This window comes from Papaver somniferum, chromosome 6 (genome assembly GCF_003573695.1).
Source record: "Papaver somniferum cultivar HN1 chromosome 6, ASM357369v1, whole genome shotgun sequence".
Lineage (NCBI taxonomy): Eukaryota > Viridiplantae > Streptophyta > Magnoliopsida > Ranunculales > Papaveraceae > Papaver > Papaver somniferum.
In genome coordinates, this window is record NC_039363.1 from 57319359 (window position 1) to 57343904 (window position 24546).

Genomic DNA, 24546 nt, shown 5'->3' on the forward strand with positions numbered 1-24546 from the left:
ACCATCATCTGCAGTTCATCTTCACATCTGTAGCTGCACGCCTGCACCCATCTGATTCTAGCCATGATTTCACAAACAAAATAATAACCACAAACAAAATAATAACCACAAAATTCTGTAGTTATACTTGATAACAAACTAGAAATCCTGAGTCAACCCTTTGAAAAAACTAATTAGTGTGATATATCTGCAATATTTTTCGTTGTTCTGTCGTATTTTGACCTACCAAAGTAAGAAAAAGTTCAAAAGTGATGAATTAACTAATCCTTCTCTACCACTATATAAACCTTTACTCATGCATCGTATACTATCATCAAACCAAAACCATTCCAACAATATCCCTTCCTCTCTTTACAAAATCTATCTATAACCATCACAATATCTTTGGATTAACAACAACATTAATTCAGAATTAACTTTGTCCACAGATATGGCTGCGTTTTCTGCTAATCACGGAATTATCCTTCTACTAGCTATAGTAATTACCCTTTGTTACAAAATAATTTTTAGCCATGAGTTCCATCACGAACAGTATCATCTCTTGTTCATCACTTGCACCTGTAATTCACCATTTCATCCATCAATATCCTCTCCAATCACTTCATAAACTGCCACTGCAATAAACCCATCTTTCTAAATCCCTAATTTCTCATTCCATCTCTTTCTCGAATTCTATCAGACCCATCATCATGTGTCTTCTGATTCTTCACAGATTCCTTAATTCGAACTCAACATTTAGCTCAGAATCCCATCTCATTTGCACCATCAGATGTATCTCTTTCAAAACCCTGTTGAGACAGTACCTTTGATTTTTCGTCAACAACCACAAGAATCATTGGAGAATAACAGACAAACCACCGTCTCAGATTTGAGTAAAGGGAAGAAGGCCGTCTTGTTTGTTGTACTAGGTGCGTTCAGAACTGAAAACATATTTATATCGGTTAGTTTCCTACCTGCAGATGTAGGGTTTTGATATTGTTGAAACAGAATAAGTTTTACGAAATAAGAAACATAATTTATAAAATTATGAGTCTGGGAGAAATTTTCTCACAAAACTGGGTGCGTGCCTGAAGACTCACGTCCGTGAGTTTCACAGTAGATAAAATCTTAAAAATGGGTGTGGTAGTAGTTTTCACAATTAAAATTTATTGTTGGGAATATATGACGGAACTTTCTTATTTCTTGCCCGAAGTGGTAAACTATTTTTTCAGCGACACACTTGATGTTCTTTGATTGCACCTTTTGTTCTTTGCTCTCACCATCTGGTTTCATTTAGTGGTTGTAGCCTTGCAGGGTGTAGGATGTAAGATGTTTAGTCCCAAAGTTACTGGGCTTGGGACGCTCTAGTCCTCTTTCCCCAAGTCTAGTAGTGGTTAGTCCAAAATTTCTCCTCCTACACAGTTTAGTCCAGAATTTGGACGAGTCGGTCCTTTACTCCATCGGTCCGATTATTTTTGGTACCCGAAATGTCGTTGAATCATAATAATATGTTATAGTAGTTTTGGAAGAGAAAAATCAGATTAGGGAAATGAAAGGGAGACGCAGAGGGGCGATTTCAAGTTGGAGATTCAGAAATCTTCGATTCATCAAACCAGTGATGAAAAATTGATGAGCATAATCATGAACATTTGAATCTAAAGTTTTTGTCACCCAAAATGATTAGAACTTGCAAAATGGATCTGTTTATCATAAAGAGATTCGTTGTTCCTGACCCTGCTTCATCTTAATTGTTATTTGAACAACTGATAACATTCGAGATTATGCAGGATTATACACGAAAGATCCTTTTTTGGCCTCGATTTGGTACCGCTCTCGCGGCCCGCACCGAAACAGTGCTTTACCCCTAGATGTCTAGTCGACTGCTGCGCCAGAAGAGAAGCTGATGGAACAGATGGATCCTACCGATTATTGAGATTTCTAGTCTTATGTTCACATCCTCGCTACAGATGCGATCAAAGAACTGAACACAGATCCAAACCCACACCTGCCTAACGCTATAGTAGCTCTCCTAGCAGACACGCCTGGACTTGTAGTTGTAGTTGCAACTTCAGGGAAAATAAGTTTCATCTTCTCTCATCACTTATCTATATCTTGAACATTCGATTTGGAGTTATTAGGTTTACCGTTTTCAAAATAAAATTTCTTTTAATTTTTTTTAGGGTTTTTATATGACTAAACTAAAGATTTCTTTTGATTAACATTTCTGATTTGAAATTATAAATCTTTTTTTAGAATAAATATGAGACGTACGATTCTATATGAGATTCATAAAGAGATAGACAATTTATTCTACGAAATTCACAGATCAACTCTTGTATCATTTTGATCCATCAATAATAATTCTTAAAAATCTCTGCTAGTTTCATTGCTTCTAGAGTACTAATCGTATCAATATGCACATTTTGTTAGTAGGTTATCCCAGGAGTAGAAAGCATGTTTGATTTGATTTGGAGTACTAATATCAATATGCACTTGTTGTTAGTAGGCTATCCCAGGAGTGGAAAGCATTATTTGATTACTCGATGAGGTTGGGGTCTTGCTTGTTATCATCATCTGAGAAATGCTTAAACATTGGGGTTAACTTGTATAAGAAACTAATTTACTAGAGGGATGTTGTTTAGGCTGCCGTAATAAATCCTAAACTAATGTAAGTGGTCTAGGCATTCAATTATTATGTAGTATTACCACCAAGAGGAAGGCATCATGAATAGAGAGCAAGAATGTTGGCATTGATGAGTATAAAATACTTAGTTAAGTCGCATGTTTGGTTTGGACTGCTAGTATTTAACAAAAATGAGACTAGTTGATAGGATCTTCTTTTTTCAATAATAAATGTAACGTGATTAAGTAAATCATACAATTTATTTACCCTTCTAATGCTTAATAAAAACACAATTAGCTGATACTAACATTCTTTTTAAGGGTGCATACGGTACGGTTCGGCTCGGTTCTTGCTGAAACCGAGTACCTGTATCTTCCTAGTCTCGGTTCTTAGTTTTAGGACCGGTACCTGTACCTCGTTCCTCGATTCCGGTATCGTTCGGGACAAGTATGGTACCAGGGACGGTTCCGGTACCATTCGGTATTTTCTGTCATCCCTTTTGGACATTGTATCAAGCAGTTTATCATCAATGAACTTGGTGGCAAGTCAATAGTGTGATGCAGAAGATGAGTATTGTTCTATATCTCTTTGAACATCGTAATCGGTTAGAAAGCACCCAGCATATGGATCAACAAATAGAGGTTCTACAAATTATAAACAAGTGAAAGAATTATAAAGGCTGCTAGAAGCCTAAAATCAGTAGAAATCATAAATTTTCAAGACGGGCAGGAAATTTCCAATCATGTATCAAATATTAGCTCATAATTTTCATTAGATTGAAATTTCTGCAGATTGTATTTGAGATTTAGAATTTAAACCTGGTTTTTGAGTCTCTTGAAAACGATGTAAAGCACAATTAATAGCTTATTGAAGCAGTGGGTTATTGTTATTACTGAGTTTAGCAACGAACCCACAATTTTTTTTCTTCCTTGAGATCAAGATATTGTTATTGGGTGAGAAGTAGAAGATAGCAGCAGCAGAAGAACTTACTGCTCCTGCGGGTGCAAAGCATCTCATTTCAGGGGACTTGAAAAAGTCTTAAGTTTCATCCCTTTGCGGTAAAGAAATGTAATGGGATCTAGGATTACTGATATTTCAGTTCAATCATTTTATTTAGGTCCTATAAAATCCAATGGTCAGTTATTCGGTACATACGGTCCGGGACGGTACGGGACTAGGGCAGGACCGTGTACCTGTACCCCCTAGAGGTCGGTTCCTATTTTTTGGACCGGTACCTGTACCCCTTCCTCGGTTCGGTACAAAATTAGGTACGATTCCACCGGTTTCGGGACGGTCCGGCTCTGTTCCTGTGCACCCTTAATTCTTTTCATGTTTCCGTAACAGGTGAAATGCTTGCCTTTTAATCCGTTCAATGAGTAGGTTGTGGCTGCAGGTTCAACTGATAAAATGCTTAACCTATCTGATCTTCGGAAGATAAATATTGCTATCTACACTTTCAATTACAACAAGTAATCATTCTCAAATTATGCTATGTAGTTTTCGTATGTACAATGAAAAACTACATTTTGTAGAACAAAGCTCTTTCGTAGTCCGGAAATGTTTTGTTTTCTATGTATGATTATTGCTCAGATCATGTTTTTTCATCTGGTAACTATGGTACATCTAGTAAAGGTGTATAGTTATTTTCTAGAGTGTCGAGATTCACCGGTAGTATATAAGTTATTTTGAATGGTCGACGTGAAAAATCTATTTTAAGCTCGCTGCTATTTTTCATGTTACCCTTGTTCATCTACTTTATTTGTCTTATGTTTTCTTTCATCCCATCTTGACTTGTCATGATTTCTTATGTATTTTTTAATAGGCGACAATATCGGCAATAGAAAAAAGAGTTACATCTCACAATAGTAAAGTTGGCAAGGTGAATTCTTCACATGCAGTGTCTCTAACCATTTATTGGATTCCTTTTAAAATTTGTGAAGATAATCTGGTAGAATTCTTATGTGCGTTGCTTTTATTGTCCCGGTTGTACGAGGTGTACTTTTTACTACACCAGTTGTACGCAGTGTACTTTTTAGTACACCTGTTTTCGAAACAGATTAACTTTTTTTTAACAGTCTTAGTTGTAGCCTTTTTTGCTTCAGGTTTGTTAATGAAGCCGTAATGGGTTAATTAAGTTTTCACCAGAGTAGCCTTTTGTTATCGAATTCTTAATGTATATGTAATTGTACACATGTTGATTCCTAATGTATACATAGTTGTACACCTTTTGATCGTTAATATGCACATAGTTGTACACCTTTTGATCGTTAATATGTACATAGTTGTACACCTTTTGATCATAGGTAGCTCTCCTGGTCTTAGCTTATGGACTTTTGATCAACTTACTGTTTTTATAAATTTTTGATTGGTGATGACAGGTTAACACGCACTATATACGATGGATCTGGCAAGGTCATAGGCAGGGTTTGCGAGGAAGATCAGGTAATGGTGTTTCATTTTGTTTATTAATTCGTTGTTTGCTTTCATACTGGTTTAGTTGATGCCTTTATTTTGTTTTCTTGATACGAAACTTTTTTTTTAATACATTTCTAAAGACCAAATCTATGTTGTTTTTCGTTTTTATCTTCCAAGGTTCTTTGTTTCTGTTGATTGGAGTCACTGATGATTACTTAACCAATTTGAGTTCTAAATATTGACTTTCATTTTATGTTTTTGTTTTTTTGGTGTATAGTATTTTTAAGGATTGTCCTCATCCAGATGAGAAACAAAGGATGCAATTAAGTAGAGATTTAGGTCTCGAACCTTGCCAGATTAATTCTGATTTCAGAACAGAAGGACCCAGATGAAGGTATACCATGCTCACTCAGTTTGATACAAATTTCTTCTTTCACTTTTTAGCTAAGAATTACTGAATCTTAAGTTCCCATTATAAGGCACAACATGAACGAGCATATAATAGTGTACATAACTGTACGTAAGAATTAACCGTTGTATTTTATTGTACACTAGTTAGATGGGTGCATATAAAAGTGCACTTTCTATTTTTGTGCTTGTTATACTAGGTGTATATGCTTGTACACCTTGCTCTTGCTCTTAGAGCTTCGAAGGAGGAAGAGAGGGCAAGACAGGACGCTGATGCAAGGGCTGCAGAAGAAAAAGGAGGTGGACATGCGTCAAGTTCACATGATACAACTATGACTGAAAACGCTAGCATTATGTATGATGGGCTAATACAGGCTATTTGATGGTAGGTCCCATGCTTTTGATATTTGTATAATTTGATTTTTTTACTGTGAATGTGAATTAAATGATATTCAAAAATGAGGATATTATATCCTTGTAGTCCACATCTAACCATTTATTCCATGTGAAATCTGTGAAGATATTCTTTTGAAAGATTAAAGACTGGTAGAATATTTATGTGCATTTTTTTTTATTATACCCGCTGTACAAGGTGCACTTGTTTGTACACAAGTTATGCGCAATGTACTTTTTAGTGCACTAGTTTTATCAGACGTACTTGTAAGTCGTGCACTTCATTTATGCATTGATTATGAACCTGAAATCTAATAAACCAGTACTTTCATTTAAACTTTTCTATACACAATAAACATAGAATTCTTCCAATGTCGGGTATCATCACACCAAGTCTTAGTTAGGTAGTAAAATTTAGCATCAAAGGGCTTAGTGGTGTATACATAGAGTGCACTTATATTTTATGTATACAGACCAAAATAATAGGGAAAGCACTAATGTGTACAGGTGTTGGAATTTTTATAGGTGTGTACATATTTGTACACCATTATACTCTTTCATTATTTTATGGATTTTTTTGGTATGTATACTAATTTTTTTTGGTTTTTGTAGGTGTGTATATAGTTGTACACCATGTACAATCTCGGAAATATATATGAGTTGTTTGTGGGTATGGATGTTTGTTTGTTTTAAATTTTTTGTAGGTGTGTACATAGTTGTACACCACTGTGCTATCTCAACACTATATGCATGTTTTGTGAGTATAGATGATGGATTTTTGTAAGCCTGTATATTGTTGTACACCATTATGCTCTCTCATGATTTTATGGCCTTTTTGTGGGTATGTATGTTGGATTTGTTGATTTTTGTAGGTGTGTACACCATTGTACAATCTCAATATTATATATGACCAGTTTTGTGTGTATGGATGTTGGATTAGTTGGATTTTTTTTATGTGCGTACATAGCTACACATCATTGTAATATATGGTCTGTTTTGTGGGTATGGATGTTAGATTTTTGTAGGTTTGTACATAATTGTACATCATTGTGCTCTCTCTCAAAAAAAAAAAAACTAATTCTTGATGAAACCCTAAGTTATTGTTTTTCGATATCATGAGGTGATTTTAATAGCATGCTTGCTATGTGTGTAGGTACTTTTCAAGGGAGCTTAAGAAAGTGGAGAAGAACAACAGACAGGTTATGTAGATGGACGTTTTTCTGGATTTGAATAGCATACTTACTATGTGTTTAGGTACTTGTTGTGTGTTAGATTTTAATAACATGTTCCTTAGTGATGCTTAGGTGGAAAAATGTATGTGGTGTACAAACTGGTACACCTTGTCTCGTCTTAGGATTTTTTGGATTTTTGTAGTATTTGTGTTCGTACACCAATGTAAATTAATATTTTTTTTAAATGAAAATTATACAGTCATATGGGTACTCTTTTTGTAGCTCTCGGAAAGATCTTTCCGAATATATAAAGTTTGTGAATTTTGGATGAGCGGCTCGAAAGATAAATCATTTTAAAATTATTTTTATATTATTTAAAATTGGTGACGTCATCATAAGTCACCATGGACTAGACTGAAAATATTTGGACTAAATTGTAAATATTAAGGGTTTCTTTTTAATACTAAAAAGAAATTTTATTGATTAAACTGCATAGCAGCAGAGATCATTTTCCAGCAATTGAGAAATGAAATATGGGAAGTTTGACATATAATAAAAGTTTGCCTCATCATCTCTTGCTTTACGAGCTAAAGAGTGAGCTACGCTATTGGCAAGCCTGTGAATAGATTTGAAAAACCAAAATTTATTATTACTATGACTTTAGATTTAACTCTTTCAACTATGCTTGAGTTGAACCAATGCATCTGTGATTGTTGGTCCATTACAGACTTAATCACATTCTCACAATCCGTCTCAAATATAGCTTTTTCGAAATGCAACTCCTCCAGCCAGTCTACTGCAATTTCCAAGGCTTTACATTCAAAGTGTTCCGCCCCATATTCCTCTTCCACTTCCCCTTCAAATTTGATTCCTTTAGATCCTAAGCATTTCCCGCAAAATCACGAATAATTATCCTAACACTTCCTTTTTTAGTTGCAGGTATATAAGACCCATCCAAGTTAATCTTAACAAAATCCTTAGCAGGTGGGTCCAAACTTGAGCCTGCAAGTTATGTTTGGTACCAATATTAGGAACCAAACATTCAATATATTTCTTTACGAGATTAAAATTTCTGGCACCTGAACTTTGAATATTAGGTTTGATCCCTTGAAAAAAAAGAGAGCACCTATCTTTCCAACCACATAGTACACATTAATCTATAAACATAAGTAGGATTACTCAAGCATAAAGCAGAATCTGTACTACCAAGTTTAACCAACTGATTATCCAATTTTGGACAGAATCAAAATTACCTGCAATAGCATCTATATTGATATTCATTATTAACCATAAAGTTTTAGCAAAAGGACAGTCAAAAAAGAGATGATTCATAGTTTCAATTCCATTATTGCAAAGAGAACATTCATGTAGAATATCAGGTTTATAAACATCAATTTTGGCTCTAACAGGGACAATATCTTTCATGCACTTCCATATGAATATCTGAACTCTATGGTGAGTCTTACAGTTCCAAAGATTTGACCAAACCTCTCTGGGGGTAGTGTCCAAAGCAACAATACTATTTACGTCATTTGTGCAGATAGTATTGTATGCACTCTTGACAGAAATTTCCCTTTTCTGTCAGGCTTCCAAATGATAAAGTCTTCTCCGGAATTTGGAATCTGCATATTTAGGATCAGGTTTACAATATCTTGGGAAAACAAAGTATTAATGGTGTTTATATTCCACTCTCTTGTGCCTGGCAAATATAAATCACAAACTAAGTTAAAATTATTATAACTAGATGATCCTACAATAGGAACATGTGGGCTATTAAGTCCTATAACCCAACAATCTAGCCAAATGATAATCTTAGTACCACATCTAACATCCCAAATTGTGTGTTGTTTAATGACCTCTAATCCAGAGTAGATACTTCTCCATAACCAAGAACAGTCATCTTGAAGTTTTTCTAAATGCAGAAAGCTATCATTTTTAGCATACTTGGCTTTAAGAATTTTGAAACATAGAGAATCATCATCATTACAATCTCTCCAAGCTACTTTAGCTAGAAGAGCAGTATTAAAGTGTTCTAAATTCCTAAAACCTAAGACTCTCAAAGCTTTAGGTACCATGAGCTTATTCCATCCTATAAAGAAAATACATTTTTCTTTCCCCCTTCTTTGTAAAGTATCCATTTGAGATATCATAGTTTTAGGTATTCTAAAACTACCCATTTGGTGGGAAGGAAGAGTGTTTAGCACATGTTTCACCATAGTTGTTCTAGCAGAGTAATTCATGGTTTTACCTTTCCAGTTTTTGAGTTCAGAACCAAAAGACTGAAGAATAGGTTTGAAAGCTTTAGTTTTATCCCTTCCCATTAACAAAGTGACTCCTAAGTACTTATCTGAGTCCTTCATTTCACTCATTCTAAAGGCATTAGCTAGGGTAGTTTTGTTATCTGGGCTTATGTTCTTACTAAAATAAACACTTGATTTATCAAAATTGAGCAGTTGACCAGAGTACATACCAAAATTTGCAAGCACGTCCAGAATACCTGTCACATTATGCATATCTTCCTTAGTGAAGATTAATATGTCATCTGCAAATAAAAGGTGAGTTATACTTGGAGCATTTCTAGCAGCTTTTACCCTGAGATCACATGATTAGTAGTAGCATTTATAAGCAATCTAGAAATATAATCGATGGATATAATGAAAAGATAAGGGGATAAAGGATCCCCTTGTCTTAGTCCTCTACTAGGAAAATAATCCTCTATAGGAGAGCCATTAAGAAGGATAGAAATCCTAGTAGTACTAATACATTTCTCAATTAGATTACAAAACTTTTCAGGGAAACCAATTTTCCTAAGCATTCCTAGAAGAAATGGCCATTCAAGTCTGTCAAAAGCCTTAGAAAGATCTAGTTTTAAGGCCATGGTACCACTATAACCTTCCTTATGTTTCATTGTATGAATCATCTCATGAGCTATAATGATATTATCATGAATAATTCTACATGGCACAAAAGCAGCTTGAAAAGGAGAAACAATATGCTTAAGATGAGGCTTAATTCTATTTGCAATGATTTTAGAAATAAATTTTTAAACTGTATTACATAAGCCAATAGGCCTAAAATCAATTGCATACTTAGCTGTGTCACCTTTGGGAATCAAGGAGAGATAAGTCTTATTGAATTCTCTAGGCATGTGACATGTTAAGAAAAAACTTTGTACAGCTTGCACAACATCTTTTCCTACAATAATCCAATTTGATTGGTAGAAGCCTGCTTGAAATCCATCAGGCCCTGGAGAACTCCAACCAGGCATACTTTTAACAGTACCAAGAATCTCTTTATCTGTTGGAATTCTAGAAAAACTATCAGCAGAATCATTCTCATTAATAATAGTAGGGACAATATCAAACAGATGCTCAGGAATTTGCATATTAGTGGAGCAACTAACTGAACTGAAGTGAGTAACCAAAAACCTAGCAATATCATCTCTACTATCAGAACAATTATCAGTAGCATCAAAAAGACAATCAATATTTTTTCCTAACCATCCTCCTATTAGAAAGAGTACGAAAATATCTTGAATTGTTATCAGCTTCTAGAATGTTTTTATCACCATATTTTTGCTTATAAAAATCAGTTTTAATACCAAACCAGAATTCCAAGTTCTTATTGATTTCTAAAAGATTGTCATGCTGGGTATTAGAATAAGGTTGATTTTGAGCAACTAAAAGTTGTTCCTGCAGTTTACTAATACTCATATCTATATCACCAAATTCTATTCGATTCCACTGAAAAAGCCTTTTTCTAGTTTCCTGATGCTTACTAGAGAGTTGATAAGCAGGGGAACCGCTGGCAGTATAATTCCAGGTTGTTTCTAATTGATACTTAAAATTATTATGCTTAATCTACATGATATAAAACTTAAAAGGTCTCCAAAGGTTGCTCCTAGAATGAGCAGTTTGCAACATAATGGGGCAATGATCAGAACCAGCCTGAACAAGATGGTAGAGTTTAGTACTAGAAAAATTATTGCACCAAGAATGATTTCCTAAAGCCATGTCAATTATAGATTTTTTAACACCTGTTCCAAGATTATTACTAGGCCAAGTATAGTTTCCACCAACATATCCCAGATCCATAAGGCAACATTCATTTATTTCATTTTGCACATATCTGTCTTCCATAGAAACACTAGAAGAGGAGGGTATATCATGCAGGTGAACATTAAGGTCTCCTATAATAAGACAGGGTTGCACTATATTCTCCTTAATTCTCTTCATAATCTCCCATTGTTCTTTCTTCTTATCAAAGTATGTAGAACCATACATGAAAGTAATGAAAACATCAGGTTTGGCTACATGTAAATTGGCAACAACATGATCATTATGAGACACTTCTTGAACTTCACATTTTATACCATCCTTCCACATTAACAATAATCCACCAGAAAGTCCTACTCTAACAATGGAGATATGATTGCAATAGTTCAAGGATTTATCTAACTGAATCATTTTTCCTTGGTCAATTTTAGTTTCAGAGAGAAACAAAAAATCAGGCGATTGAGCTTGAATTAAAACTAAAAGTTGATCTTTAGTGAATTTTTTTGCTAGGCCTTGGACATTCCAAGAAAGAATTTTCATGGTGAAAGACAAATTATATTTATAGTAAATCTTATATTTAAAACTAACAATATGTAAAATATGAAAAGTGATTTTATAAGAAGAAGTTTTAAGAAATACCTGCATAGTATCTCCTTGACTTGCATTTGTGGTTTCAACATTGGGTGTCACTGAATCATCTGTTTCCATCATTGAGTGGCCACGGTGATCCATATTAGTAGTAGCAGTAGTAGAAGAAACTATGGGTGGTTGAACATGAATATTATGTGGACTCATAGAAGGATTTTCATTGAGAATAGAGTTTCTCATTCTCTTAGAATGTCTCACCGCGTCTCCTTCTTCTCCATTCGTATCATCAATACCCATTTCATCTATTACATCATCTTCCATATCTTGTTCAGTAGCATCTTCAGCAACAACTTGTTCTTCCTTTAGATGAGCTTCATATTCAGCTTCTTTCAGATGATCTAGAAAAAGAAGATAAGACCATTCCTCACATTTGCTATCATCATGATCTAAAACAAAACATTTGTCACATATCTTTTTAGACTGCAGCTCCCAGTGATATCGAATCTATACCTTTTCTCCTGATATTGTGTTCCACCAGCCTCCATGATGAAGAGGTTCATTCAGTTTTATCTTCAGTCTTGCTTTAACAGTGTTGCCATATCTTGGCCTGCAGTTTGTAGGGATTGTAGAGACCTTCCTTCCCTTAAATCTTATTGCTTCATCAACTACCACACTATTTAGGTGTTCCAGTTTTAAGTACTTGAACTGTAAAGTGAAAACCTGATAAGTGAACTTGTAGTCTCGAATAGGGACACCATTGGTATAATTTTGAACTGCAAAAAAAGCTTCTCCAACTAGCCAAGGACCATTCTGAATAACTTCATCTCTTTCTTCTTCGGAGTTTAGTCTTACCAACATAAAATTAGGACCCATAACTCAGATCTGTTAGTTACGATATTTTCTCCAGAGAGAATTGATTTCTTCTCTAATAATTGTCATATCTATCTTATGCTTCCACAACAGTTTCCCCAAAATACCAAAAGACCATTCCTTAGCCGCTACATTCACAGTTTATTGAGAACCTACAGTTCTTCTTCTCTTTGGAAGTTCAATTGCTGTTTTCTTTAACTGCCTTGATAGCTGATTAATGTGATTCTCAGAAGATTGAGCCATTGTATAGGTAGATTTTCCTTCTCCAACTATTAAGCAATACTGTTTAGAGAATTGAGTGATTGTTGAAAGGTACTTCTCTAGATATATATTCCAACTAGAAATTCTAGGGTTTGTACTATCTTTCCTTTTTCTGCTAACCATATACCGCATATCCAGCAATTGACCCTCAATAGATGGTTGAAAGAAAATATTATGAGCTGTATGATAATCTTTAAATATGGAAGTATAATAATTATCCCTAAAATTACGGCTGTTCTTGCGTAATTCTGACGAGGGAAAATTTTGAATTTGAAATCCATGGAGAAGATGAAAATTATTGTGATTAATCTGGTTTGGATGTTAGAAATTTTGGGTTCCTATTGGATTCTTATCTAGGATCAATCCTAGACTGCTACTATTAATATGAACCATCACATACTTGATGGTTAGCACCACTGCTTGTAAAAACATTATCTTCAACACCACTGTTATTGATTCAGATGCATTCCACATGTTGAACATAGACCACCACTGGATCCACAAAAAAAGTCTGGAGAGCTGCAGGAAAATTTTAGTTTTGCATTAGAGAATTGAAAATTGAGAAAAATTGATATCACAGATTAAGAGAGAATAAAGATTATGACTAGTTTTAATCTATACTATGAAGATAAAATCCATTATATGAGTTACACAACCATTAACAGAAAAACAGAATTCATGCTAATAAGAAATCCAAATGAAATTAAAGAATAGAGAGAAAAGTCGAAAATCATGAAGCAGATTGCATCAGAAGAATGCAGAAATCCAGATTTGAAAACCGATTTTTGAAATGAGTTAACTCATTTAATCGCCCGATTTGCAGAGTTTCTCTCTTTCGATAGGAAATTTCAAAACCTTGTAAATATTAAGGGTTATTAATGTACTTTCCATATTTCAAATTAATAAAAAACTAATTTGTACCTAGTTGAATGGGTGTGGACTAACTAGTATATTTGGATGAGATTTTGGACTAAACCTTATTTTTCCGTGTAATCAAACTGATATCTTCGACGTCCCTCTAGGTCCCTACAGTGGTAGCGCCGTAGCGGTCGTCTAATTTTATGAGGCCATTAAGCTCCAGCCACGGAGTAGTTTCAGCTTAAATCATTACATTCGTATACCATTACGTGGGCAGTGAAAGAGGAGTTTGGTCCGAAATTTCATTTCGAATTCATCCAGTTACAGAAATTGGTTTTTCACAGATACAGCTTTTTCACCAAATTTACTAACAGCGAATCACTTGTTACTTCGAAGTTCGAGGAGAAGCTCTCTGGACAGATTAAAGCATTAAAAGGTAAGTATACCACTATACCCGTATCTTAACTTGTTAGAAGCCATTTTCTTTTATGTTTAGGAACATAGTATAACACTGCTCTTGAGTTGTTTGCTTAAATGTCTCTGAGTAAATTTAGAGTTTTCTTTGATTTACACCTTTTTGTAGTAAAATATATGTAATGCAAACCCATCCTTACTTTATACATAAATATGTTAAGATTCTAAGCGGTAGATATGTTTGTCTCAAGTTAATGTTGTGAAAATGGCAAACAAAGATCTAGAAAGAAAAAGTTATAAAGAACGCTGAACAATGACAAGGCGAAAGTATTAACTAGAGTTAGGAAAACATTAGAATCACATTAAAGTGAAATTATTATGTATGCCTACTCAAAAGATGGCCATTAATGATCATCAAGGACACTTCCATTTCACAAATGGAACTGCTCATACTTGTAGTACTACTATGTCGTACATAAACCTACTCCTAAAATGACAAGGAAAGTAAAACACATCATGAAACAATATGAATTTCCCAAAATAATTAACACGTAAAGGACGAAGGGTTCCTCAGGACATTTTTGTCAGCTTCTCCTGGGTGAAGCTTGATATATATAACTGAAAGTCCATTATTAGTCTAATATTGGTGACCCTATAATTGAAAATAAATATGCAAGGATTTAGACCCGAGCTCTAATTTTTTAAACTTGCTCGAAAATATTCAAGAAGATAATATAGGAATCAAATGAGCGAAAGCAAAATTAAGACACTTTGACATTGCTAGTTTAACAAGACAAGAGACTTTTGTATTCAAACAGACAAGTTAAATGGGATAGACCCATATTTGTGTGTACATATTTGGCTTGAAGTTTCTAGGTAAAATTTAAGGGTTTTTCTGAATCTAAGATGAAGATAATAGTACTTTTCATAACCCATATTATCTCTATATTCCAAAAGGTTCAGTACTTGATATTGTTAATGGATTCATGTAAAGTCTTTCTGTTCACTTTCTCTGATAAGGAAAGTTATTAGTGGTAATGAGTTTGTATATGTAGCTTTAGATGGGATTCCTTCTGATAGATATATTTTGGGTCCCAATTGTCACAAATGACAATGTTCGTGATGTTAACTTTGTTGTCTACTTGTGTGATCTCTAGGTCATGGAATATACTATGTTAGGTCCTATCAATCCATCCCATGATAATGACATATACTCTGAAATATCTTCAGAAAAAAATTAAAATTCGTGTTAGGAGAAAACAGGATTGAATTTAGAACCAAATTGCCACAATACTTGCATGAGATTAGTGAGAGAAATAGGATTAAAGGGTTGTCATTGGTCCTTAATTAACCCGTAAATTGTAGGATGCAGTTTAGATTGAATTTTAATAGTGTGAAAAGGAAAATATAGATGCTAGCGTTTGTATAAAGCAATCAGTATTAAGTCTTTAATAAATCCAATGATAGGATTACACGTATTATGATAACGTTGACAAAACACGACGATTAGGTCGAAAGCATTATCATAAACCCAATTGCAAAACAACACTATATGCTAGATGAAGATGACCATTCGTCGTGCAGTAGAATCCATATAGATTTGTCGTGATGACATTTGTGACTTGAATTTATCTTTTGTAAAGCGACAAAACCTAATGTGGATTAGGAGATAAATCACATAACATAAATAGAAATACGTCGCTAATCTGTCAACCTATAGAGCCATTAGTTTTAAAAGCCTCTTTATGAGAGCATAATCTGACACTGGTGTTCTATTGATATTTTATATGACCTTGTTGTAAGATTTAATTGCAAAATTAGCTACTAATAATTAGAATCATTAAGTTTTTTGATGAACAGTGCAAGTGAAATAATACTATTACTTAAAAGTGCAAATAAAAGTAACAGTACCGATTGCCCTACTATTTTCCATGGAATTTCAATGACACAGAACAAAAGCTTCTAATGCTTTACCTTATGGTTACATGACCAAGCAAAGAAATACAAAGTTTAGTTGTAATGTTTAGTTCTTACTTTATCACTCTACTACTGTAGGTATCACTTATCACTGATAAATGTGGAAGAACCTAGCTATTTGATTAGCAGTCTTATTACATTTACCTTAAGCACTTTAGCAATACCGCTAATAAAAATACCTTAATTATTGTATGCACAGAATAGACAATGGAGAGTATAATCAGTAAAACTCAATACCAACAATCTGTATTATTAATTCTATACAATGTTAATCAGTGAATAACAATCTTTACGCTATAAAAACTTAATAATTTACAAGTATATATGTTTAACCGAATTATGTATGAAAAATAAATAGAGATCCTATCTAATTTAGGATATTCATAATAACTCACCTGAAAATATCAGCTCTGAAAAAGTCAATACCCAGAGAGAGAAATCATGAACTAAGACGATGACTCTCTTTGGACATTTTTTTTTTCTTCTGACAGACAGAATCTCTGATGCCCAATAAAAAACTCTATAAGAAAACCGCCATCCTCGTTTCCTTGATATCTTATGTTCCTTTTCTTATACTGACACGTGGAAATCTATACACACAGAGTATCTTAGGACTTATATCTGATCAATAACTTAAAAAATACCTTTACTAAGGGTTCCAGTTCATGTTGGAGTTGTGATACGGTTGTCTGAAAAAACCATCACCAAGAGACCCAAGCAGAACTTGATGATTCACAGGACTAACTTGGGGTAGCTGATTTAGTAAAGCCGCCATTGTATTATCATTGCTTCCATTGTTGACATTCTCATTAGTATCGTTGTAGTTTCCACTATTGTCACTGTTGTAATTCCCATCCATGTTGTTATTTGTATGGAATTTCTTGGCTGATTGATGCATAGTTACACCTGTAGTGTCTGGCCAATAAGGAGAAGGAAGTGTTCGCTTAAGTGTTTGGGTACTCCCAGTAGTAGATGATGGAAGTGTTCCAGAAAAGATCGGCTTGAAGCTAGATGAAGTCGAAGCTGAAGAAGATGTTGAAACATATTGATTAATACCTTCTGTGTTAGTAGAACCTAATAAACCATTGAAGAAATTTTCATCATTTTCGTTGAACTTAGGATTATAATTTGGTTCATGATCTCGATAATAATATTTTGAGGCTGGCAGTGAAGCAAGCATGTCGTCCAATGAATCATCCTTTTCAATTAATCTCTGAGAGGTATTCTTTTTGTAAATTCGGCATAGAACCCAATCATCCAACTGCAAACAGTAATTAGTTGCACATTAATCTGAGCTCTTAATTAGTTTATTGTAAGAAAATGAGTTTTCTAATTTTTACTGAAGCCTGAAAAATTAAAAACTAATAGTTGATTAAGTAGACTAATAGTAGCTTGACTCTTGATTAAGTAGACTAATAGTTGAGCAATAATTTAGATCGATATCGGAGACTAATTTATGTACACGTACTCGCAGTGAAGTATTCTTGTTAGCTGGATGGATACAAGGAGGCTTCATACTAGACTCGTTATTATCAGCGAGACGATATTCATGCATGATCCAACTGCTTTTGACTCCTTTAGGTGGTTTTCCTTTATAAAAAACCAGTGCCTTTTTCACCCCAACCTTTTGAGTCCCACCGGAGGTTAAGATTGGTTTATCAGTTCCAGTTGCTTTCCAGTACCCAGATGTTGCAGCTCGATTAGGTCTTGCACCATTGGGATATTTCCTGTCTCTAGGACTAAAGAAATACCATTCCTGATCACCAAACGTCGCCTTACCTATGTAAAAAATATCAAGAACAATATAAATTAGCTACATGCATGCACGTACGCATGCATTAATTAATGATCATACAGTAGAGGAAAAAGATGAGAGGGTGCATAGTATATATACCAGGAAGCTCCCATGGATCAAACTTGTAAAGATCAACTTCGGCAATAATATTAACTGGCAGTGGAGATGACGAAGCTTTCTTTTTTAGGTAATCAACAACGAGCTCTTCGTCTGTTGGATGGAATCGAAAACCAGGAGGGAGATGTGGTTGTTGTGAGCTGGAAGAAGAATCTGTAGTGGTCTCCATGAGCATAAAAATTAAGGGTTTTTCAATTGGATATCTGTTTTCTTTCTTACTAGGGTTTTTGCTTAGAATCGATTGAGAGAAGAAGAGAGTTTTTAGAAGAAAATGGAAATGAGAAATGGTTTAAGAAATTTGTTCTTATAAACATTCCACTCAGAGGTGGGGTAGGATATTGGAGATGATGACAAGTGATCAAGGGCGTAGATAAAGCTGAAGTACAGAAACAGAACCGTTAATCATGCGACAAGTGTAAAAATAAGGAACCACTGGAAAGTAAACACGTGTATAAATTGTTAGTGGGACCACAAACCATACTAAATGAGGCAATGAAACAGAATCGAAACGTGGAAATTTTCGGTCGGAACTGCTTGCACGCTTTCGATGTCATGCCTTTGTTATTTGCAAAATTGCGAACAGCAAAATAAATCATTCCTTTCATCATCTTGAATTTTTTAGAATTTAGACCCTCAAGTTTTGTTTATTTTCTATTTTAGCAGAAATAAGCCTTTCTGTTTTTACTTGAAAATGCAGGCAATTTTGAGCAAGCAGGCATGGGAGGCCAATAAAACACTTTTGTGCACGTTACTGGTGGGATATGGGATCCGCAATTTAGGCGCTTATGGATGGAATTGGTTTCATCAGCATCAGGTAAACAAATTGATCCATAACGTTTGCTACTTTGAAGTTGACTCAAGTTCTTTTTTGTTTTAACATCAAGAGGCCGCCTTAATCCTTTATGTGTGGGGTCAGCTTGTCATCCGTCCTACAGTTAAAAGGAAAAACTATTAGTTAACTGCGGCAGTTGATGGAAAACACTACTGGCTCTCTTATATAGATGACTAACTAGTCTTTGACAGGAAATACTGAATCAGAACATTGTTGAACATTAGGTGGATAGAAGCAAGAACGATAAATCACCATGTTAACTACTTTCTTGTTTGTTCTTTATTCAAGCAAGTTTGCTGCTTAGAAAAGGTTAGGATTCATTTGGACGCGCATACAACCTACTGGTTGTTGGAGCCTTTGAGCTTTTTCGGTCAAACATTATACCTGTGACATAGTCTTATATCCAGTAGCTTGTCTTATACTCTTATACATACTATAATTATACATTAGCACTCCGTATCGTCTTCGACTGTTCTCTTCATCCATTGTGGATATTATCCGTTTTTATGGGCATCCCACTTTCCACTCCTGACTTCTCCAACTGTATCTACTTGCACTATACCTCGCTTTGCTACTTTTTGGGACGGTAACCACAGTGTGCATGGTAATGTATAAAAACAAGTTAGCTACGCTAGGATGCCTATTGAAGTTTTGGACCCATGAGGCCATGACTATATTCCAACGTCTATAACGACATGGAGACTTTCGATGGCGGTTATCTAGTCAATCCATTGCATATGGGAGCACCTTAATTAGGTCATAGAACGCCTTTCTCCTTTAAGACTAGAAGACAAGTAATATAGATAAGAACAATAACTGTTTCTATCAGACTAGTATATTTTTAATAAAAACTAATTTGTGGTACCCTATCGTTTTGGTAGGCACATATCATTCGTTTGTTTTATTCAAACGAAATACATATTTATTTATATTTTGAAGGAATTCAAATGAAATATTACAACACCACCCATGCATCAACATGCTTAGACTGAGTTTAACGCATATGAAAACTGATGTGGATGATTAAAAACATAAATTATGTTTAGCAAGTATTCATATTTGTGCACAAAAGTGAATCTGGAACATACTTCCTGCTAGGAAGACTAGAAGTTTAACCATATAAAATATTTTTTTACTGAATTTGATTTCGACTCAGTTGATCAGTATACAGCTGAGTTACACAGGCAGAATTGATAAGAGGGGAAAACAAGAACCACTCGGTAGGAAAACACGCGTTAGTGTATGGGAACCCAAATTAGATATCTTGGCTCAAAAACCATATAACTTTGCTTATTTTGGTTCACTTCCTCCCAACAATCACAATGGAAGTAGAATAAATGAGGTTAGTCTCTAAAAAAAAGCTTATGGTTCTGAATGAAGTTTATCCCATACAGTTCACCTGGATGCTCTTCTACCCTGTAACTATCTCGTTAATTCACATCCCACTCTTTGGCTTTGATCATGACTTGTCTTTCTCGGCGCATAGCAAATTCTAAACGATGACGTGGCATGCGTGTTGCACAATCATCGTGGGATCTTCGTCCAGCTGGAGGTAATTGTCAATGATCCTAATTCTCTTGTTTTGTGTTTGAAAGGTAATCATGATGAGATTTGTCTTTGTCAAAATTTTAGTTAGGTGTAACCAACTTAAGCTTGATTATGCTTTCATTTAGCTGGAAAACTTAGTTTCAAATATTTGGTTAATTCCATTTATAACAAAATTCTCACTAAGCACTCCAACTAGTGATAATCTAACCACAAGGGATTTTGTTCATTAATCATGCTCGCTCTTCTTTTTTCAAGCTAATCTCGTGGCAGAGCCCCACTAAGCATCGTTGTTTAAGATAAACTGAATGCTTAGCGCTAATAACTCACATGTCAGAATTTTGCTCTATTAGATTAGGATTCTTATATGCATGCATAATGTATATTCATGTCATTGTACATGTATTCTTCAAATTCGGTTCGAACACGTGTTGGTTGACAAGTAAACCTTTCTAGCCAATAGGGAAATCTTTGTTAGACATCGTGATCACTGCTCATTGTCATTGTCATTATCATTATAATCATCATCACCATTGCTAGACAATAGATGTTATTCATTTTCGATCTTTATCTACTTGACATTATTATATGTAGCGCCAAAATATTCAAATTATGATGATAAATGTATCGTTTTCACAAACCTACTTTCAAAGTCTTAATTACCATAAACGAATACACTCATCCAATTTGGTTAAAGCTTCTCAAAAATATAGATGGTCACCAAAGATCTTATTGAATCTTAAGATAAGAATAAACAATGGTGAATGTGTTTAGTACTGTTGACCATCCTATCCTGTTTTAAAAGAAATTCGGATTCAAATGTTAGTCAGACATCTTTTCTCTTTTCCAATCTATACTAATCGAAAATAATATGCATTGTTAAGCTAGTTGTGCAAATATATAAGAGTGGCACTTAATTCTTGTTAGCTGTTCTCAGGGAGATCATAGAGCTACTTTTATGGCAATCATGCATATGTATATATACGGAGTTACGAAGAGGGTTCATCTTGAAATGATTACAGATGGCATTAATTGGTGGAGACTGGTGCTTGCAGTGTAATAGGAATCAGACTAATATACATGATCATCAAAGGAGTACTGTTCTGAACTTGGCATCATATGTATATGGCAGATATGTAGGTGATGGATAGGTTAAGGTAGAAAGAAAATGATGTAGTGCAAGTAAGTATAATGATTGAAATGTATGACCTAGATAACTTGAACAATCCTTTTCAGTTATTATCTGTTAAAATACGATACCGTGGATGTGTGGAAGACCAGATTAATTGATTCAACTAGCTAGATCACTAAATCATAATAATTCCCAAGAATATAATAATATACCAGGAACTGAAATGGATTTCACATCTCCGTCTTTAACTTTAGCAACACACAACACTAATCACATACGCCCTTGCAAGATAACTGATGACTTACATATTATACACAGTCGGCCAGTCCTCTTCATTGGCAACAGGTCAATATAGGATTAGAACTAGATATATTGTTTCTATGATCAGATATCCTACGTTTCTTGGAAATTTTCTATTTGTGGGTTATGGATGAATTATCGTTTCTCACTGCAGGCAATAGAGTGAGATGCATATGTACAAACAAATTACTATAGAACATCTTCATTAAGCTGGAAAAGAGGTTACTAGACTTGCCAACTGACACCAAAATGGCCTGTCAGCATGACGCACATTGAAGGTTTGTCTGTGTATTCTTAACTGTAGAAGGCAATATGTATGATCAATATTTCTTCTTCCGTCCAGGTACACAAGTGGGAAACACCACGAAAAATTTGACCCATTATTATAAAACGTGAGACCATCGATCCATGATATTTATCTTAAATCAAGCTGCATTCTCAAAAAATATCCACCGCCAAGTATTTCCTCAGTGGATATATATAGCACGACTCAGAAAAACGGAGGTCGGTGTAAGCTGAGTGTAAGATGATCGTCTCAGTCTCAACGCGATCACAACATCAGAAACTCTACCGGACAAATTCCCGGCTTAAGAAGCTGAGGGTAGGATTTATATTTTGTAAAGGAAACATGAAAAACTGAGGTGGAATGGCAATTGACACTTAACTTTTGTGTGAGCTTTAAACCGCACCTTCAGCAATCGCTAGATTCGCTACCGCAAATGGTTCATTACTCGGTTATTATATTACTGTTATAAAGCCCATTCAAATGTATGTATACCTGCTTTCTTACCACTTCGGCACTTACTGTACCATTTTGCAACAGGTCATGGGCCCTGGGAAGAATGATGATCAGTCTAAGAATAGAAAAACAAGATAAATAGTAACTTGTTTTGGGAGAATTAGAGGTGAATGAAGAATATGTAGAGACAAGAAGAAGAATATCTTATTAGAAGATTAGGTTAGAAGTATTATATGGTTTCCTTTATATACAACTCTAGCAATCTAGTTGGACCGCACATCCAATGGGTCGTAGGTCCTGTAACACTCCCCCTTGTGCGGTTCAATGACAAAACTTTGTACATAGCGCTTCACATATAGTTCTTCAAATGTCGTTCTCCTTGATGACTTGTGCTGAAATCAATTGCCTCATTAAAACTTGGACAGGAAAAAACCCAGTGGGACAAAACCTTGGTACAGCTCTTCACATGTAGTACTTCACATGTTGTCTCGTCTTTTACATGTAGTTCATCACATGCAATACGATCCTCAAAGATCGACGAGTATAAGTTAATTTCCTCGTTAAAACTTCATCAGGAAAACCCCCGAGGGACAAAACCTGAACTAAAGAAAAAGAGTACAATATTTATTAACCTTAGAACATAGTTGGATATGTATACGTTGCCTCATTAAAACCTTGACAAGGAAAAACCTTGACAAAGGGAAAAAAGTACAACGTGGAAGATGCAAGTAAAGGTGATCTGTTGCAGATAATCACTTTGCTTTGTTAAAGTTGACTAGTTGCTTCACAACTCCTAAGGCAGAAAATCCTCGTGGGAAAGACAATAGCCTTAGCTAGAAAATTACATTCCCGGTGTTTGTTGTTGTCTCATTGAAAACCTTACCGAGTAACAAAACCCTGTGGGAAAAAGTAACTCCGGTGAAGGAAAATAGTTCAATACACCATTAGATGTTCCCCTGATGTCAGACAATTTCCGTTAGTCTAATGCAGTCAAAAGGAATTTATCACACTTTACTTTGGTGACTTGAACGTTTATAAAACCCTGTTGTTGATTCTAGAAGTTATGTTGCTTAACAGACTATCGCATTTGATTTCTTTGATTCAAATATTTTCAGTAATATCTACACGATCTTTATGTCTTCAACGTTCAACATACTTGATGTTTTTAGTGTTGTCTCGCTAAACACCTTGTCGAGTAACAAAACCCTTTGGGAAAAACTATTCTCGATCGAAGGGAAAAAGAGTACAACACAGCTTCAATTTCGAAGTAAAATATGTCGACATCATATCCTTGGATCCTCCCCCTGATGTCGTCATCTCCCCCCTGATTTCTTTCAAAGTTGTTCCAGACAGTTCCTTTAGTCATGTATTTTTCGAAACTGAATATTAGTAATGACTTAGAAAATAATCTACTATATCTCCCTCTGATTACTTTCGTTGGAGAAGAGATTATTGTTCCTTCATAATCAACAATTTTTAGATTGCACTTCCATTAGCATTCCTTTTAATATATTTTTAGGGATAAAACAAATATATGTCAATGGTTACTTTTAAGTACATGATTACATTCACAATACCATTCCAATGACGTTTCGTTGGCGCGGAGCTATATCTAGCTAACAAGTTCCCTGAGGATGTAAATTTTAATCGAGTACATTATTATACTAAGTACAACAATGCGTCTATTGTACTTAGATATGGGAATTTCATCTCCCAACACATCTTCGTCATATTCCTTTGGACGAAATGGTTACTTACTTACATTTGAACCTCGACTAATCATGGGAGTGCTATCAGGATGCATGTCTTTGTTAAATTTCCTGACAACTTTAGACATATGCAAACTGGTGGAATAATATACCACAAGCTCAGTACTTGGTCGAGATTTCCCTAGATTTTGCATCTCAAATTCAGATTTTAAATATCTTTTAAGGTCTCTTATTACATCAAGAGTACTCATCATGTCTGTACCGTCGACATAAATAACTACAATTCCAAATTAGGAACTTTCTTGTGAATAGGCAAGAAAAAAAATAACTTATTTTTCTATCCCCTCCAAATCAAATGGCCACT

General features: G+C 34.8%; 2 protein-coding genes and 1 long non-coding RNA gene across 9 annotated transcripts; 2 read left to right on the forward strand and 1 right to left on the reverse strand.

Annotated features, from left to right (window-relative positions):
- Window positions 1-332: 332 nt before the first annotated feature.
- Window positions 333-7116, forward strand: LOC113287647. Of its 2 annotated transcripts, XR_003330198.1 has the most exons (5): window positions 333-908; window positions 4981-5044; window positions 5295-5411; window positions 5626-5810; window positions 6972-7116. It is a non-coding gene; the product is annotated as an uncharacterized LOC113287647 (long non-coding RNA). The 2 variants fall into 2 exon arrangements; XR_003330197.1 differs by lacking the exon at window positions 6972-7116 and having other exon boundaries at window positions 5626-5989.
- A 6648-nt stretch (window positions 7117-13764) lies between these two features.
- LOC113287649 lies at window positions 13765-22477 on the forward strand. Of its 6 annotated transcripts, none has more exons than XM_026536454.1 (5): window positions 13765-14058; window positions 18623-18739; window positions 19922-20099; window positions 20244-20309; window positions 21889-22477. In XM_026536454.1, exons 2-5 carry the CDS (start codon window positions 18711-18713, stop codon window positions 21898-21900), a joined length of 285 nt encoding a protein of 94 aa, XP_026392239.1. In that variant the 5' UTR covers window positions 13765-14058; window positions 18623-18710; the 3' UTR covers window positions 21901-22477. The 6 variants fall into 6 exon arrangements, 2 of the variants coding, with proteins under 2 accessions (XP_026392239.1, XP_026392238.1); XM_026536453.1 differs by lacking the exon at window positions 21889-22477 and adding an exon at window positions 21240-21625; XR_003330202.1 differs by lacking the exon at window positions 19922-20099 and having other exon boundaries at window positions 20152-20309.
- LOC113287648 (NAC transcription factor 25) lies at window positions 16231-18211 on the reverse strand. Its single transcript, XM_026536452.1, has 3 exons — window positions 17908-18211; window positions 17482-17792; window positions 16231-17274 (listed from the first exon to the last, which is right to left on the reverse strand). Exons 1-3 carry the CDS (start codon window positions 18098-18100, stop codon window positions 16663-16665), a joined length of 1116 nt encoding a protein of 371 aa, XP_026392237.1. The 5' UTR covers window positions 18101-18211; the 3' UTR covers window positions 16231-16662.
- Window positions 22478-24546: the final 2069 nt, after the last annotated feature.

Excerpts from the sequence above, each read along its gene's own strand:
- LOC113287649 (XM_026536453.1), top strand. The coding sequence starts at position 18,711 with ATGGATGGAATTGGTTTCATCAGCATCAG. Across the intron at positions 18,740-19,921 it reads ATTGGTTTCATCAGCATCAG|TATACAGCTGAGTTACACAG; the intron begins GTAAACAAATTG and ends TCAGTTGATCAG. Across the intron at positions 20,310-21,239 it reads GGATCTTCGTCCAGCTGGAG|GGAGATCATAGAGCTACTTT; the intron begins GTAATTGTCAAT and ends AGCTGTTCTCAG.
- LOC113287648 (XM_026536452.1), bottom strand. The coding sequence starts at position 18,100 with ATGCTCATGGAGACCACTACAGATTCTTCTTCCAGCTCACAACAACCA. Across the intron at positions 17,793-17,907 it reads TGATCCATGGGAGCTTCCTG|GTAAGGCGACGTTTGGTGAT; the intron begins GTATATATACTA and ends TTTTTTACATAG. Across the intron at positions 17,275-17,481 it reads ACAAGAATACTTCACTGCGA|TTGGATGATTGGGTTCTATG; the intron begins GTACGTGTACAT and ends TACTGTTTGCAG.